Source organism: Parambassis ranga, chromosome 5, assembly GCF_900634625.1.
Source record: "Parambassis ranga chromosome 5, fParRan2.1, whole genome shotgun sequence".
NCBI lineage: Eukaryota > Metazoa > Chordata > Actinopteri > Ambassidae > Parambassis > Parambassis ranga.
This window is the reverse complement of record NC_041026.1, coordinates 21,362,476-21,381,074: the sequence shown is the minus strand read 5'-3', so window position 1 is coordinate 21,381,074 and position 18,599 is coordinate 21,362,476. Positions and strand designations below refer to the sequence as shown.

The 18,599-nt window shown below is 39.2% G+C and overlaps 2 protein-coding genes across 4 annotated transcripts in view; both read right to left on the bottom strand.

Annotated features, from left to right (window-relative positions):
* Positions 1 to 10,370, bottom strand: part of LOC114435487 (guanine nucleotide-binding protein G(i) subunit alpha-2-like) — a 40,910-nt gene extending 30,540 nt beyond the window's left edge. Inside the window, exon 1 of the mRNA XM_028405181.1 lies at positions 9,573 to 10,370. Within this exon, the coding sequence (XP_028260982.1) occupies positions 9,573 to 9,690 (118 nt within the window). The 5' untranslated portion in view covers positions 9,691 to 10,370. The remainder of the gene's footprint in view (positions 1 to 9,572) is intronic.
* Positions 10,371 to 14,116: 3,746 nt separating this feature from the next.
* Positions 14,117 to 18,599, bottom strand: part of LOC114435970 (sodium-coupled neutral amino acid transporter 3-like) — a 30,038-nt gene continuing 25,555 nt past the window's right edge. For all 3 annotated transcript variants that reach the window (XM_028405965.1, XM_028405964.1, XM_028405966.1), the window contains 5 exons: positions 18,065 to 18,165; positions 17,567 to 17,691; positions 17,345 to 17,489; positions 16,469 to 16,572; positions 14,117 to 15,988 (listed from right to left, as the gene is read on the bottom strand). In XM_028405965.1, coding sequence (XP_028261766.1) covers positions 15,884 to 15,988; positions 16,469 to 16,572; positions 17,345 to 17,489; positions 17,567 to 17,691; positions 18,065 to 18,165 — 580 coding nt within the window. In that variant the 3' untranslated portion in view covers positions 14,117 to 15,883. The remainder of the gene's footprint in view (positions 15,989 to 16,468; positions 16,573 to 17,344; positions 17,490 to 17,566; positions 17,692 to 18,064; positions 18,166 to 18,599) is intronic.

Here is an 18,599-nt window from a genome sequence, read left to right as displayed (position 1 = left end):
GTACCCTGCTGCTTTAATAGTTGTTTTTTAGTAGGTGGAAAACAAAACAACACACCCAAGTACACAAATATACATTTCAAAAATCCTTTTAAATTTGAAAGGTGTGTGAGGAATAATTGTACTAGTGACTGAACAGTAAGTGAAAAAGATGAGTTATAGCAGTCCACGTTTTAAAACTCCAGTCATTGTCTGCACACACTATACTATTCCCAATTAACGGGTGTGCACACAGCATATATCGTTTATCTACACTCTGATATACAAGCACCATTAGCATGTCATGTCTAAACACAGAAACAGAAGAAGGAGTTTCTTTTCTTTTTCATGAAAACATTTCAGCGGTGCCTACAGTGTGCAGCCTAGAACCAGGCAACTGACACAGGATGGGTGTGCTAGTTTCCTCAACCAGGGAAACAAAAGACTTTTACTTCTCCTTACATGCAGCCTGCTAAAAGAGGAAGTGACAGATGGGGGGTGGGGGTGGGGGTGTCATGGGCTGAAACAGGAAATGACAGCATCTGCCACAGTTTGCAACCATGATCAAAATTGGTAAAAGAGAGCAGAGAGACAGGGGAAGGCAAACTCATTCAGGGTAGTAGCTCAGATGTATGCATATATATCATAATTTGATATGATAATAAATTGTACACAAACGGTATGAACTGTTATAACACCTTCAAAAATATCAGACAGTTCGCTGATGAAAAGGAGCTAAAGGTGGTAGTTATTCCCATAGTCTGTTTGCGATGAGTGCCATTCATATTTGATAACTGAAATCATTTTGTACCCACAGAAGACTGTAATTTGAGGGAGTAGAAGGCTCCGATTGGTGTTGGAAGGTGAACACAGTGTTTTCTAAAGTACCAAGTAATTTCTCAAGAAGAAATCCTTTATTTTATTGAAAACTTCCTTGGAAGAATCAATTTCCCAGGACCAGCTAAAGTCTTCAGGTGCCACTAATGCTGAGGTCATTTAGCTGTGGCCAGAGCCACATGAAAAAAAAAACATCCAGACAGAGAGCTCTGCCCCTCTAACAACTGCCATTTCAGGTGTTCTGAAAGGACATGAAAGTCAGAGGTTACAGCTGTAGGTAGGGGTGTAACAGTACACTTCTGATTAATATACTGATTAATATGTTTATTACAGCAATGCTTCAGTGTGACTGTAGCAACACATATGACCATATGACTGACATTTTTAAGCTGTAATAATTAACTCATCCTGCTGTTTTACAAAGCCACACGCCACGAGTATTGCAAAGTATGTTTCTGTGGCCTTAGCACCCTCAGATCATTTTCATCCCATCAAGTAGCATTCTTCTCAATCAACCCGTCTCTGCTGCACTTTGTTCTGCCACTTCCGAAAAACAATAAAAACGAGAGCAAGCAAGAGAAAGGAAACTAGTTATTCAATCAATTAGACATACCGGTACATAAAATGTTCACCAAACAGGCCAGATATTGATAATAGGCCTTACTACAGTCTAGAATTCTTTTATAAAATTAAATTCTGTTTTTCAAACAACAACACTCTGATAAAGTGCACTCAGTATTAGTTTTAAATAAACATGAACATTTACATAACAATTACAGTACAAAATATCAATGAGGAAAAACCAGTTTCAAACAACACTCAAATTTTATTTCAAATAGGTTAAAAAAGCAGACTTTAAACCAATGTAATTTTGTAAAGTATTATTCAACAGTCAAGTGTGCCTCCTAAGGTAAAACACTAAATACATTGAGTGCAATGTGATTTAGAACACAAATGATCAAACTTTTTATGGCATTCATATCTCGGGAAAAATGGAGCTGCTGCTGTCATCTCTTTCCGTTTACTAGTGTCCTCATATGGAGCATCTTTATCAAATACCTGCGTTAATTGTTTTGGTATAACGTCATTAGCTGTTGCTTCTGTCTGCATCGGATGTAGGAACATGTGATAACTGATATGGTTCGGAGAGGTGATAAATATACATACATGCATACACACCACCATTCCACTGCAGCACACCTCACATGTGCACACCCACACACACACAGAGGTTTTAAAGACGGTTCGCTGCTGTTTCTGCCGTCAGCAGCGAACCGTCTTAATATGTCATAAATGTGGAGTTCGTTTTAAGGACCAATTTCACCGTTTTCTTTTCGTTTTCAGCCATGGCTTCCTACACGCCTTGAATCTAACAGAGAGGCTGTCATTGGTTGGTCATGTTCACAATAAGCGTACTGAGAGTTGGCCGAGGAAAAAAAACTAATGCATCTGCGCAAACCTAGAATTGCAATTCGGTCTGCTCTGGCAGATTGCCAACAAGTTCCAATCCTTCACAATCTTTTATTGTCATATCGCACACCCTTGTAATAACCTGAGATTCCAATCCATTTGTCCACCTGTCAGATAGTGTAGCTGTGCACAGACAAAAATAATGCAAGTCTTGACACTGCAGCTGTTACAACATTACCACCCTTAGCCCCCTGGGGAACAAACATACCATTACCCAGTGTGGCATTTAAAATACCACCATCAACTTCTCATGGGCCCCTGCTGTTCAGGTTATGTTAGGTACTTCACTTAGAGCTCACTTTCTCTGCAGCACACAACTCAGAGGAACAAACAACTGCAGAGGCCTGCAGCAGCCGAAAGCCTGTATAGAGGGATCAAGTGAAGTCTAAGGTCAAACTATCATCTGATATGAAAGAACTTTACAGAATCGAGAAAGGACAGTGTGGCACCTAGAGGAAAGATATTAAAAGCAGTTTAAAATGGACTCCCGGGAGGGATGTTTCTACATTTCACCTGCTGTCACTACATCATGGAGGCGTACTGTCACCAGGTACAAAAAGGTAGATACAGCCATAGCAATGCCAGTGACATTTTGTGAGATTACATTACACAACTAAGAACTGTCTCCTTCTTGAACTTGCTTATACTCTACCGCTTGGAACATAACTATTAAAGAGATGAACAGAACTAGAGGGATCCAACCATGGCTGCACCATAAACAAGCACAGCAGTGATATTTGCGGTTCAGTGAAGCTGCCCTGCTGATCATACAGACATGCTCAATCTTCCTCTTAGTTAAATATGAACTATGACCGACCCTCCGACTCCATCCTCATCTACCTTTTTGTGGGCTTTCCTCTAATAACTTTATCCCACATTAAAATCAACATCATCTGTTTTTCTCCACACCTCAACACACATCCAAGATCTCTACAAATGTTAGGTTACTGTGTACAATAGATTTAAAGTCTCCATTGAAAAGAGGAGCCATTTTATTTCTGCAGCAAACATTTCTTTTTACAAACATTTTTATTTAAGTTTTTAACATTTAAACACAAAAAGATACATAATTTCTGTATATGTTTTATTGTAGTGTTAGAAAATTAGGATATATGTGGTAAGGAAAGAACAATAAACAGAATATCAGTCATGGTTACCGGTATCTATTATCTAAAATAAAGTACATTTGGATCAGTCATTCCTATACATCGTTCACTGTCATACTGCATCCATTTCTCCCACTTAGTTAAGACATTTTCTCTCACTCTAAACTAATGGGTCATTCTCTCCATGATGCAAACCACTCTTATGATGTCTAGCCACTGATTTGTTATGGGAGGTTCGGCCTTGCACCAATTTCTGGTTATTGCTTTTTTACATGTGGCCAATAACATTTTGGTTAAATATCTATCTTTTTCTGGAAAATATTTTTTCAAGCTTCCAACATTTTATTATATTATTCACAATTTCCCAACAAATTAAAATGAGTTAAGTTAAAGATGTATGTTGGGAACCAGTTTGTTTACTCTTCAGTTAAGGTGTAATGAAGTAACGGGTCAAGTTTTTTCCCCTTCATATTCTTTAATTTGTAGTTGTGTGTTGTGTTTCACACATATCCTGCCATTCTTCTTGAGTAATGTTTTCGTTCAGTTCCCTCTCCCACTTTTCTTTAATGTATAGAGTAGAGGGAGCTTCTGAGTCTCTCAGACTTCGGTACAGTACTGAGACTGCTTTGTGTTTAGTTCCGCTGTATGTCCTGATCATTGCATCAACAGTGAACATTTTTGACATTTAGCTGTGTAAGTGTACTTAAATTGTTCTGACATACAGTTTATAGGCCGAAAGCACCCTGGCCCCTGGGAAAACCCAGGAGCACTGGGCCGTCCAGTGCAGAAAAATGACAGGATAACTCAATGTGGATGGAGAGGAACTGAAGTGAGCTCATTTCCTATAATGGAAAGAAAAAGGAAATGGGTTGTGGGAGAGGAGAGAAGGGATAATGGTTAAAACCATGTGTGCTTAATGACATGGTCAGACAAAGAAACCCAGACCCCAGGCTCCCTACTACCCAAAGGCACAATGCAAGCAATATAAAGAGGGGAACTTTGACATTTCTGACGATGCTAGGATGGTGGGGTCATGAACTTAGAGCCGAACAGTGTTTTCTCAGGTCCTTAGCAAAATAAGCAGCATCATAGGGAGCACTTTTACAGAATAATATCACTGAGGTTGGTTCCAAAAAGAGCATGGACGCCTCGATTAGATAACAAAATGCCACAGCAGATGACAAGGAGACAAATTCAAATAAGTAGATGTACAGTTCAAAATGAAGACGAAGTTTGTATTTGTAATGTAAAGAGACAATCTCCTCAATACAGTGTTTGTCCTTTTGTGTAGCAATAGTTCAATTCTGAGCACCAGAAAGGAAATGCCTTTGACCTTCATTGTCCTGGCTGCACATGCCTGGCATGCACATGCACATACAGTAAAACACTCTGATCTCAGTATTGATGTTTGTATATACAAACATATTTTACCTACTTTATGAAAGCTTGTATCTCTTGGGAACTGTTGCAAGATGTAAAAGTCTGCTACACTGTCTGCAGGTCTACATGCTGCAGGATCTCTATACCCCTCCTGCACAATTCATTAGAGATAATAGAAGTGCACGGAAAATTGGGCTTGTGATCATGTCTGACTTCATACCGCTTGGTGTTCGGACATAAGATGAATCCTGTGGGATACATTTAAAGCTGTTAGCTTTAGAGACAATAAAATGAACCTCCTCCCTACAGCAAAATATTGACTTGCTACTGTAGTATTTTATAAGGCAGCATGACTAGTGTAAGCAAAGAACAGGTAGGAGCTGTGGACAGAGGTGAGGATTGAGGCAGGGATGGAGGAATTTCTAAGCTATCAGTTATTTCCAGAGCAGAGAGGATAGTGTAGCCTTGTCCCTGTGGATTTCCACTGAGACACGCAGTCTGCAGGAGCAGGCTTTATCTTCCGAGCTCTCCCTGTAATTGCAGGATATTCAGCCTCTTCGCATACACATTCACAGATCTGCCATCCAGTGCGTCATACAGCTAATTGGACAGCACTGTGGTGCAGACTGTTGAGTAAACAAGGTCAAGTCACCCAAAACCATAGGGCACGAGCTCATTTGATAAAGCTCATAGAGAGGGCACATTTCTGCCAATATTACTCTGTTGCAAAGCAGCATCTGGTAAGTAGCTGCTGTAGAGATGAGATTTTTTTCAGAGAGCTGTGAATGTGTCCTCTGCTGTTGATGAAGGCAGTGAAAACAGAGAGCTGTTTATTCCCATGGAACAGGTCAGTCTGACAGTTTTTTCCACAGAAACCCATGTCTCTATAATGAGCCAACTGTAATTACACTGGACACCAACTAAAGCTCTGCCACCAACTTTAATAAGAGGGGACACACTCAGTGTCTATGCAGTGCTGACCACATAGCAGCAGAACATGTCACAGTGTGCAGTCATCAAACATGACTATCATCAGTAAACAGGTGAGTGTACTGAAGACGTAAGTTTGGACTGCAAGGCACTGGTAAAACGAAACAATTTAAGTCAGCAAAGAATGCACTGCATGAATTAAATTCTACAATATTAAAGGATTTGCTGAAAAAAGAACCACAGGAATCCTTGTGATTTGGAGAGGCACAAAGCAAATGGAAAGTGAAATGGGTAGGACAGAGGCTCTTTTGAAGACCAGTCAAACACACTGATCACCTACTGGCAAAAAGACAGACCAGAACATATCAGAGGGAGGCTCCAGTTTTGTGCTCTCTACAATCACAACAGCTAGAGCTCAGGTTTCCCAGGTCCACTCATATTGATGGTTTTCCCAAATGGTTGCCTTGCTCTAGTCTGTGATCAATACTGTGAATCCAGTGTCATGTTTTGACAAAGTTAATTAATCAAAACTGTCCAATGAGAATGTCTCTGACAATGGGTCCTATTTCATATAATATGTTTGATTCTTATTGGAACATGGTTAAAAAGCAAACTCTCAGTACATGCTCCAAAGTGTTAATGAGTTTTTAAATCAACCACCACTGATAACATAAGCACCATTCATTTTCATACCATAAGTTTATCTGATGGGAACTGTGGTCAATACTTGGTGATGTGACACCAACTGTTAGTCCAGATGAACACATCCACTAAAATCTACTTATGACTGTCTGGATCTAATTTCACATCATCACCACATCCATTATACTAGTCTGACTGAAATTTTGCAAATTCTATATATAATTTTCAGAAAGGGTTACTGGAGTTTTCCCTGCAGTGACACACTTGACTTGATGTGAATATGCAAATTAAACAGGAATATTTGGACACACTACATATCAATAAAACAATGGAAAAATATACAGGGAAGCAGAAAGCTCAACTAGATATTGCACAGACTTTGCACAATGGCACAACGAGCAGGATGTCACTGTAAATGCCAAAACGATTTTAGCATTTTCAACTAATGCTTCGGCAGAGTATAGAGGCCAGACATGAAAGAGGAAGAGAAAAAGCATTTACACATATTATTATGCGACACCCCCCCATGTATCTAAAAAAAACTCAATGTTCATTCATAATAATGGTAAGTTAAAAAAAAGTCATTGTGACTAGACTTATAGCACATCTCTTTACATCACTTCCTTAAATTTGAAACTTTGATTATGAATAAAACCAGTCGCAGGCTAACCACCTGTGTGATGGAATCCAGGCCAGTTCAACACTGTACAACCAACCAAGTCATAAACTAAAAACATGTAGAGTACATGCAAACCTGCCATAATAGACATGCCTACTATCCTCAGTAGAAACACGATCATGTTTCCTTCATTTATCATTTCTGCCCTGTCTAGCTTTGGGGAAAATGGCATCTTTCACTGCACATATGTGCTGCACATACTAAAGATATTTTTAGTACCATATTTGTGTCTTATTCCTCTATGTGCCCAATCATGTTGCTACTCTCATGGTTTATAAACAGAACACACCGCCAAGAGGAACGTTTTGGAACATTTATGCTGAGCTTAAGGTTAGTGTGTCAAAGAATATGAAAAATTGACAGAAATGAGCAACAAAATGTTTGTTTAGAAATAGGAGCAGATTAAATGTCAATCAAAGACCAAACTCAGCAGGGAGGCTTGTGAATGAGTGCTTCCTGTTAATGAAGGTTTAAGCCTCAACAGCATGAAGTCCTTTCTGCTACATTAACTAATGGCTTTCTCTGGGGACAACTAACAAGACAAAACAATCTAATAAACTCAAATACAGCCTTCTTTTTGGTAAAGCATAATTAGAGAAAGCAGTTACCATGGAAATGTGTAATTGCATGTGTTCTTTTACAGCAAGTAAAATATGAAAGATGCACACTTTGATTGGTCTTTTTGTAGTAAAAAAAAACTTCCTTTACATGTTGAACAATCGCTGTGATTCAGGGTTAATTCAAAACAAGATTCTTTTTTTTCCCCATTTCTGCCTGTAAGGCTCACCCATGAACATAAACCCCCCACACCTCATCTAAGAGTCTCAAGAGTTCACTCAATTCATGGTTTATTAGACAGGCAGTAGGGCAGACATAAGAGGGAACAGCGAGACATTTCTCAGATATTCCAACAGATACTATGGCAGCAGATACATGCTAAAAAGCAAACCGGAAGGTGTGATGTGGCACCTCTGGAAGGATGTCACACCTCTAACACACAAGTTGCTACTCAGAAATAAATCATTATTTCAGCTCTGACTGCATAAGACAATAATGCATCCTTTAATCCAAGAAAGAGTAATCCATCAAACCTTAACTCCATTAGTATGATTAAGAAAAAGAAAAGGAAGGAAGAGACAGGCGTTTTCACCGCTAGAAATACTCTAGGCTGGCAAATCAGTGAAGCATGCAGAAGGAGGTAGTCTCAGCTGTAATGATGAATATTTCTATTATTTATACCACAGGAATCTTTGGACACAGTACAAATATCAATAAAACAAAGGAAAAAATACACAGGGAAGCAGAAAGCTCAACTAGATATTGCACAGACTCTGCACAATGGAACTAGCAGGATGAAGTAATTTAAATCTCCCTTTTCAAAAAACCATACGACGTTCCCTATGTATATCCAGGCACAGATTTTATGTTTTTCCGATCCACACAAGTGAAGAGGAAAACTCTTGTTTGTATGACGTCATTTTTAACGCACCAATTCACAAACCTCAGTTCAAATTCAGACCTCTCCTGTAATTCCTCTTGAACCTCACACACTGCACTGGATGGTAATTACTGATATGAAACCTGCTGTACAGTGCAGAGCATGTAATTAGCCTCCTAACCAGGGGCACCATTTCAAAACCAGCCATCTCGTCAAAGACGCATAAGAGAAAAACACAGTATGAGTTCCTGAGCTCAACCAGAATTTTTTTGAGTTGTGTCCCTAAACAGGACGTGATCAACAAAAACACATGGGAAGTATGGACTGATACATGCTGTTAAAAAAAATAAATAAGAGTTTGTTTGGGAGTGATGCAAAGGTTGGCTAATAGCAGCGTCATAGGCTTAAGTTAATTGCGATTTACTGACAACATGATGTGCCGGATGGTTTGTAAATTGTGACACAAAAGTGCTCTCAAGTAGTAAAGTCTAGGGTAATTCAATGAGCATGAGACACAGAATCTCTATCAGTGATGCAGGAATGTACCAATTGCAACTTTTCATTCATGCAAGCAGCTACTGCAAATTGTCACTTCTGCCCACATCTGTCACTCACATGTAACGAAACCATAAAAATGTAGGTGTAAAAAAAATGGTACAAGAGTGAATAACATCCTGTAGTGGAGCCACAGAGATGTTACATGAGCAAGAATATACATATTTCAACGTCTGGGGGTCAGTGTGTGTTTTAACTAGTGCTGGGAACAGTCAGGGCTGTTCAATCAAAATGCCAGCCCACTCATTACCAACCAGACCCTGCTATGTCTGACCCCTCAGTCAAGTCCACTCAAAACTTAGAACTGGCAATAACTGGCAGTTCCTTTTATTCTGTTCTCCAAAGTGCTTTTTCTGCTGCAGTCTTTCCACAGCACGGCACACAGGGAAACATCTGAAATTGTGCAGTGACTGACTAAGAACCATGTTTAAAAGGGGCAGATTTTTTTTTTTTAAAGGAAACAGTTGGCAGACACTCCTGCACATGTTGCATAAGTCGTCTGTAGACATTAATGTGACACTTTTGCAACCCAGTGTCAGTGTTGTGACAGACTACTCACCCAGCAGCAGCAGTTTCACTTCTCTGGCCGCCTTCTCTCCATCTTCTCTCAGGTTCTTATCAATCATTTTGGACCTCTCGGCCGCGGCTTTATCTTCCTGACTAACTGTACAACCCATGGTTCCCAGTGCTCGCTTCAGGTCTGCTGTTTAGTGGGAAAATATCACCTGGGAAAATATTGTGTATCTAACGGCTGAGTCCGACGCAACCCACCCGTGTTATTTTAAAAAACAAGGGTTGGAGTTGAGTAAGGCGACTTCCCTTTTTTGGTGAGTGGCGACAAACGTGACGGAGTCCGTTCATCCGCGAAGAGAGACGAAAATCATAAAAATAAACTATTTCCTATCACCTATGTGAACTTGGTTTTCTAGCTAACGTACGAAATTCCCAAACACTCTCTAGTTGTTCAAGTCAGATAGTCAACATTGGTGGTGTTTTTCTCCGAGTGAAGTGGGAAAAAAAGGCTGAGCAACTTTTTCTATTTTTTTACTTTTAGCTAGTTCCTTCAGCAGCTCATCAGAGCAGGTTAAAGACACGAAAACGGGCCACGAAGTTCAGCAAAAAAAGTATTCCAGCTGTTGAAAGAACCGAGCACACAGACTCCTGCCGCCACTTACGCTACTGGACGCACACTCACCACTTTTTAGAGGGTATTTATCTCTTCTAATGTATATATTTTTCTTCTTTTAATCCGTATTGCCGCTACGCATTCTTTCCCCCGCGTTGAGATTTATCACGTTTGAAGCCACACCCGTAGCCGCCGTGAAGTTCCCCTCCGCCCGATGAAACAGTGAGACAGCGCCGTCACCTCCCCAGCCTTCAACACGGAGAAAAAACGCCCACTCCTGGTGCATCATGGGAAATGTAGTCACAGAGGGAGGAGACGTGTTCTCCTCAAAAGGTGTCAAAAACACCGGATTTTAATAGATATTGTGGGGAATGTCCATATCTATTATATATATGTTTATAATCCAGAGAAATTGAATGAAAGTAAAAGCAATACATGGACACTTTCCATAATTTAAAGTAGCCAGTTGTGGGCCCTTGTAGTTAACTAAGGTGGGAAAATAATAAACATTTTAAACAAAATGTAATAAAATAATATTTTGTAATAAAACCTAGTAAGAAAAACTACTATAACAATTTCAAGCAGAATGTACTTTAAGCATTAGCTCTGCATAGAATGCTGTCCTACTTAATGTTAAATGTTAAATTGATATGTTTAATTAACTACATTAAACTATTTATGCACTAACATAGGCCTGTGTGTCAATGAAGATTCATCCAGGTCATTTTCATTCACAATGTTGAAGCAAGGCGTCTGGACATGTAGAGTTTTCTTAAAGACATTTCTCTGCTCCTCCAAGCAGCCTCGTCAGTTCTGTTTGGTGGGGAAACATGGTTTATATGTGGTGGCAGACCTCAGTGGGTGGGTCTGTGAGCAACTCACAATCCCAGCCGGGCACTCGTCAAAGCCACAAAAACAAGACCCACCTTAGACAGAGAGGACAGATGGTTTGAAAGAGGAGTCAAGAAAGCCATCTATGTTAAGCTGGAAAAGCCTTCCCTTAACATAGGTGGTGGCCTCAGACATCATCTTTCTACCACATACAATGCAGCTTCCATCCATTCCCAGGAAGCTTCACGCCAAGTCACATGATCACAGCAAGAACAATGGGCTGTCATCCTGTCCCACCACCCCACCCCCCCTGTAGCCTCATAGTCATTAGCCAGTCATTCGACACACCTGACACAGTCAGTCATCCCAACACAGGGAAGTATGAACTAATGTTTGTGAGCTTCACACACCCCACCCACCGAGGTCCTCCACCACATATAAATCAGTTAGAACTGCTTGGAGCTATGAAACATCTTCAAGAAAACTCTACAAGTCCAGATGCCTTGCTTCAATCTTTCTGAAGGAAAAAAAAAACAAACATAGGCTCAAAGTTTGCTCAGGTTGAGAGGTCAAGCTCATTTGTTTTTAATCATCATATTTTTCAACAAAGCATATTTTACTCAGTGTTTGTCAGCAAAGATATTTGAAACTAGAGCGAATTAGTGATTTGAATTAAAGTGATTTAAAAACTATAAAAATAATAATGCGAAATTTCAACCCAACATCCACCTAATGGGAAATTTAGCCAGCAACATAAATGAAAAAGGTCTGGTAATAGTTCTTACTGTGATGTCTTGAGGTTGGAAATTGAAGCAACCTTTCTTCATGGACATTAACAATATGAAGCCAAAACTGAGACATTAAATGCATCCTGTACAAATAAGATTATTAATACTTTGAGCAGATTCTCTGTGCAAACCCTACCATCACCTTCTGCTGCCTGATAGGGAACAGGTCTACAGTAGCTCTATATTGCCACCCTGTGGACTACCTCCAGAAACACATCTACATTATTTCTGTCATTCATTAAACATAAAACACAAATTAAATAGTACTTTATTGTGAAAAATACTACATGTAGTCACAAGGGATTTTTTTCATCAATATTTTACAACCAAACTACTGATACCCTCATTAGTTACCCACACATTCAATACAACAGAATGCAGTAGATCGATAAATGCATGATAGATTCAAACTTTCAGATTATTAGGCATTATTAACAATATACTTTGTATTATAGGCCAGTTACTTAAAACTGGAAATACACTTGGATGACAATGATAATCTGTTCTGTTACCCCCAGTATCTTTATTGCAACATTGTTTACAGTACAATAACTGCCAGCAACATATTAAAATATATAGAGATACAAGAAAAATAGACATGAGTTGAAGGACAAAAAGGTTTAAAAGCACTTTGAAAATGATTACATTTATATATATTTTTAATTGGACTAAAACTTTAAGTGCTATTTACATTATACAAACTAGATATGAATATAAAGGGTAGACATTTATATACATTATTTATAAATGCTGGCCAATGTCAATATTTAATATGTTACGATTCAATCATACACATTTCCATTAAATCACACAAAGAGGGAGACTAGCAACACACGGAAATAAACAGAGGTCATTAGAGGCCATCTTGTATCAGCCACACAGTGTAACCCCTACATGCTGTTGCATTTGTATTTAATTTTTGCATGTTTTGACCGAATGGCTTCATAAAAACACATACGGCCAGAAATGAAGGTAACTAGGAACAAGAGGCTTGGAACAGTGGCTGATTCAGATGATTCCTCTGCATACAGGTACATAAAAACAACCAGATATCTAGATATAATAAACCAAAAAAGGTTCATCATGTAACAAGCACACAGGACAATATTCAGTTACCCACAGAGCACTTATAGTAGTCTGGTGTAAAAGAATTTATCATTAAAAAACAACGAAATGTAGGAAAGTACACCAGTGCACTAACTCCATGTTAGTAGGCTACTGTCTGCCAAGAAGCAGCAAGGAAGTCAGACATGAGCCAACTATACCACTGATGACAAGCCACTGACTAGAAAAGACGAAGGTAAGAAATAAACAATCATCTTGCATTTATCACTGAATCAGGTTCAACCGATACATCAGAATAAACATTAAACATGACGGTAAAAACAACAGTCAATCTATCAATGGTATAGGAGACGAACACTTGGATCATACTTCTGATCGGAGTATAGGTGCAGGTTAAACATCACAAATGCATATAAGTACTACAGTTCAGATACAGTGGAGCCATGTTTTTCTTTTTTTTAACAACACAGACACCTAAAAACCTCCAACAGTACATCTGACATCTAATTAGTATTTAAAGAACAGTCCAGAGGGGGAAACTAATGATCAGAGGGGTTTACAGGAACTTTAATGTCATCATTTCAAGTAATGTTTGACAACCATTGATACATTACTAATTCATAAACTACATTAGACTGAGTAACTGATCAAAGATTTAGTCATACAAAGGGGCCATGCCCTTAAGTCACATCCATGTGTTGTTCCATCATATTAAAGGCTGTGAGATGTTGTGCTTCTCCGAAGAAAGTGCTATTGCTAACCACCAACTTGTCAAGATTGTTAGAGGCAGAAACAACATATCTACCATTAGCATTAGGGATCACGCTTGTGCTGGACAATATTTACAGACTGTTACTTTAGAAGTGACCCTGTTGTTTTATTTTGGTTATCTCTGATTACTTTCTAGGAAACATTTAGAAACAACACTTTCAGGTAAGATCCATCCGTGCTCACTGAAAAGAAATATGGAGCAGCAGCGCTTTTTTCTCCATGTCAGATGTCATTCATAATCAGTGCAGTCCAACCCTTGAGGTTTTCAGTACCATTTCACTCACACGGTCACACCAAAAAAAAAAAACAATTTGCACATTATAGGCAGTCTGTTACATAAGAGTGTAATCTGGACAGTTTAATTGTTCCTGACCTGAAACCTGCCTCTCTGACATTGATCACCTCAGTCAGCATCTCATCAGTCCATACTGCATCATCTGAGGTTCTTATCAAGTCGAGACTAATAATGAAAATATACATCTAGATCGTATCATGTAGGAATGTTCAGATAAATGTGCTCACTGTGCCACATATGCTGTGGTTTTACACCCTGCTCTGTCAGAGATGAAAATCTTAACACCTCCAAAACTGAAAATAAACAGCAGCAGCATGTTAATGGGATAGGAGCTAGATGGCAGCATACCCTAAAGGAATAGTTCAACATTTTACAGTCATCATGCTTATTAGTGTATTTGTTGTATAAATATGAATGTGCTTTTCATATATTTGTCAGTAAGAAAGCAAGTATTAGGCTTTCTTAAAATGTAAGTGCTGGTGACAGAAGCCATTGTAGCATGTACTGATGAATACAAAGTCTCCAGCCGGAAGACCCAAATACACATGTGCAACTGTGATCATACTAAATAATCTGCGGCAGAGGTCCCTCCTCCAGTCTGCAGCTTGGCGTATCACACATTATTTTAGTCTGAACCTGAGTCCTGAGGGCAACCTGGTCACCAGGTGCTGGGCTGGTCCATGTTCTGTGCAGGGTAATCAATTATTTAACACACTAAGGCCTACAGCCCAGATATATTTGCCTCGGGAGACCCTGCCCAGAGCACTGAACTCAAGAAAACATAGTTCTGAAGATCACAAAACTACACATGCATTTCTGCTCTCCATCACTGAGTGAGAATTTCAGAAGTTCATCCACAAGAGAAGAAGTCACGTGAGATGACCTGGCAAGGATGTCTGTGTGACTCCCTATCAATATAACCTGTACACAACAGATTTACCTTTCTTGACCATTTACATTCATAACTGTCTTCAAAATTGTCCTCCACTTTACTTCAATTTGATCGACACTGTCTTCTAAAATGGCACATGTGTGCAAATCAATACTTTTGCACTTGTCATCTGTGTCACTGACAGCAGAAAATGTCAGTGAGACTACCCTGCCAGTGCAGGTCAGTGCAGGTCAATGGCAACAAATTAAGAAAAAGCCACATGGATAGACATGACCCCTCTTATTCATGATGCAGTGCTACAAATCAGACATATATCTGATTTAGGACCTCATCTTGAGGTCTGACACAGCCATGACATCTAGTGGAATGTGCTGTTCATTACCGAAGAAACATCTTTATAGAAGGACAATAATACTGGCAGAAAAAAAATCATGTTAAAACACACCTTGTTGCCACCCAAATTTAAGAAGCAGGGTCCCCAAATGATGAACTATTCCTTTAACTGATCCTTCTATTTGTGCAGCAGTTTGATATTTTTCTCTGCACACAATGGAATAAGTGTAGCTTTTCAAATAACTTAATGGTAATAATAATACTAATAATAGACAAAGTTATAAAATCATATTCTATCAATATATTTCATTGAACAGTTAATAGGGAGATGCCTCAGATTGTGTGTTACAATCTGTAACAGTTTACAGATTATTAATCATCCCAGGACAAAACATAAAAGGCAGCAGCCAGCACAGGTACAGGTGTATAAGGATAGCAGCTCTCTACTTTGTTGTGTTATTCTGACAAGGCACAGCCTCCACTATCAATTTCCTCTCCACACCCAACCTCTCAGTGAATCAGCCTTCCAACAAAGTTTACTGGCCTGGATCTGCAGTCACTGTTTGGCAGGATGTACAGCAAAACACAACCTGGTCAGAGTGACAACAACAACAGAGAGCCATCCGCCACTGTGTGGCCAATATTCTCTAATGGAAAATAACAGGGCATCTTAAACACCAAACACGAATCAGAGTAAAAACAGAAACATTACAACACAGACAACACTAAATCAACAATATAAAACCTGAAAAATAATGGAAGGTGGGGCCTAGTGACCACTGCTGGCTTTACTGGTGCCTGACGTCCAGTCAATGATGATAAAGCTGAGGCTCATTATCATGAACAGGAAGCCGATCCCAGCAAAACAGGCAGCCTGAAGGAGAGACAGAGAAAGTCTGAGCACCAGGATCAACTACATAGTTACATTTTACAGAACAGTTTTAGTGCTGAAAAAAAAGGAGCCAGTAAGGATTTAATAAAGTTGAATGTAATCGGTTCTGAAATCCTGATTTTACTGACCCTCTCTCACCTTTTCACATTTTGTCATCACTGTGGTTACGCATTCAATAGAACACATATCTAAACACACCCAGTGCTCGAGGTGAAACTGTTAATTAGAAAGGTCTAAAATGCATGTTTTTTTAAATCAGGCTTCTGTTTACATGCAAGCAGACTTTTTACATGTTTATTGAGGAACAAACACTTCTCACATTTCTGCATTGAAATTCCTTGTACGTAATTTAAATTTTCCCTCAATGTTTTCACCTCCAAACAACATCATACATTTTTAGCCCATCTAACCTAAAATAAACTTGACTCAAGTGATCTTCATTTTCTGTTATATGATGCTCACCAGGATTTTGGGTACAGAGCGCAGCGGCTCTTCTTCTTTGGGTACAATACGAATATAGAAGACAGCAGGGAAGATGAAGATGAGACACGGGGCAGACGTGGCACCTGTAAAAAAATAATCATCAATTAATCTATAGTTTTGCAGCTAGTCTGACAGTGGCGATGATATGGACAATTTGCGTAAATGAGAAAGAAATGTGTTTATTTGTTTATATACATATATTTTTCATGACGTGAAATACTGGGCGATTGAGATACCTTAGATACCTACTACACATCAGCTAATAAATATATAGTGTGTTGTTCTGGTGGTGGATTCATTATTATTGTCTGTAACTCTAATTCTTAACTCCTACAATATTGAAAAGTGTGAATTATCCACTGGTATGTAGGCTATGAAAAATGTGTCATGTTCAATAAAAAACAGTGTGAAGGAGTTAGTGGCATCTAGTGGTGACGCTGCACACTGCAACACCTAAATATGAGACCTAATGATACATTATGCATTATGATGCAATATTTAATTTCTGCTTACAGACCCCCCTAAATCTAACACACTAATATTTTAATGATAACCTTGTATTTACACATCCACCAACAGCATTCTTTTGAAGTGTGTGTTTCTGGCCACCTAACAAATCTGATATTCACTCTCGTTAGCTTTGTTTTTGGTCTCTTTTGAGGTCTAATAACCCCTGAGGGAAATGATGCATCTGTCTCCTCAGCTTGCCAACTATTTGGTGTTTGGTGCTGAGCAGATAATCTACAAAGAATTTTTTTCTTTCAAGTGTCTGCCTGCTGTCTCCAAAAATGAAGCTCTGAGAATAATGAGAGCGGATCATTGCAGTGAATTTCAGGGACAAATGATATAACCTACCAATGACCCCAAAGATTCCCAGGATGTTTGGAGCAAAGATGACCAGCAGGTTAATGAAGGTGATTAAAATGGCGGCAATAGCGATGTGGCGCGGCCAGTTGAAGGTCTTGTTGGGAAACATCATCTGCTGGATCGCTCGCCGAACCTGATCATGATGAGAAAATTCATCATCAGAAGCACTATATGAGTGAATAGTTCTTAAACTGTCAGAAATGTACTCACAGGAAAGAGCACGATTGGAACAGTGAGTGTGACAGCAGTGAGCACGGCCACACGCACACATAAAATCAACGTGTCATATGGGTCAACGCGGCTGTAGGTGTGGAGCAGCTCGGCTTCCACTTCACCTGCAGTCCAGAAAAACAAAGCAAGTCTAAGGCCGAGGAACCCAGGAAAGAAAACAACTACAAAGGTAACAGTGAAAATAATATTCATATTAACAGGAAAATATTACATAGGGTTAGTTACTAAAAAAATACAAAGTAAATCAATAACATCATTTTTAAGAGCAGGTTTAATGGCCCATTTACAGTTTTATTGTTGATTTATAGTGACCACTAGAGGGCCTAGACGCACCATGATGCTTTATAGACTACACACTTGATTGTATGTAAATATGTAAACAACAACTAAATTGGAAGCATGGATAAAGAAATAGTGCAAAATGAGGCAGTGTAGCCAAAAAAAAGAACAGAGAGGTAGAGGAGGACCAGGCCTCACCATAGAAAGTTAGGTATCCAAAAAGAGCAGCCAGGAAGTACATGATGTACATAACTGCAATGGAGATGTTGGCCACATGCTGCATCTTTTTCTTGGTGGCACTGAAATCAGAAAATCAGCCATGTGATGAAAAACACACACACACACAAACAGATACACAACATCAGGGTATCCACCGTCACATTACAATGCTTTGTGGCCATACAGAAAGCATGTACTATAGCCCAGTTAATAAAAAATACCATCTTCAGCTCCGGGGCGAGTTTCCTTACAGGAATATGCAAATATCTGTTTAGACATCCAAATGAGTCTTAGAAAACAAGCAGTAGTGGTTCAAAAAGCAGGATGATACATTTAAAATAACCACATGCTTACACCAAACAAGCGTCTCAAAATCAGGTGAAAGCAGTGCATGTGACTAGGTTGTGCTCAGCCAAGCATAAAGCAGACACAGTAGCTTTCCTCTTTGTTATGCAGCTGATTTTTTTTTTGTCCAAAACAAACTTAGCAGGAGTTTTCCATTATGAGAACATAC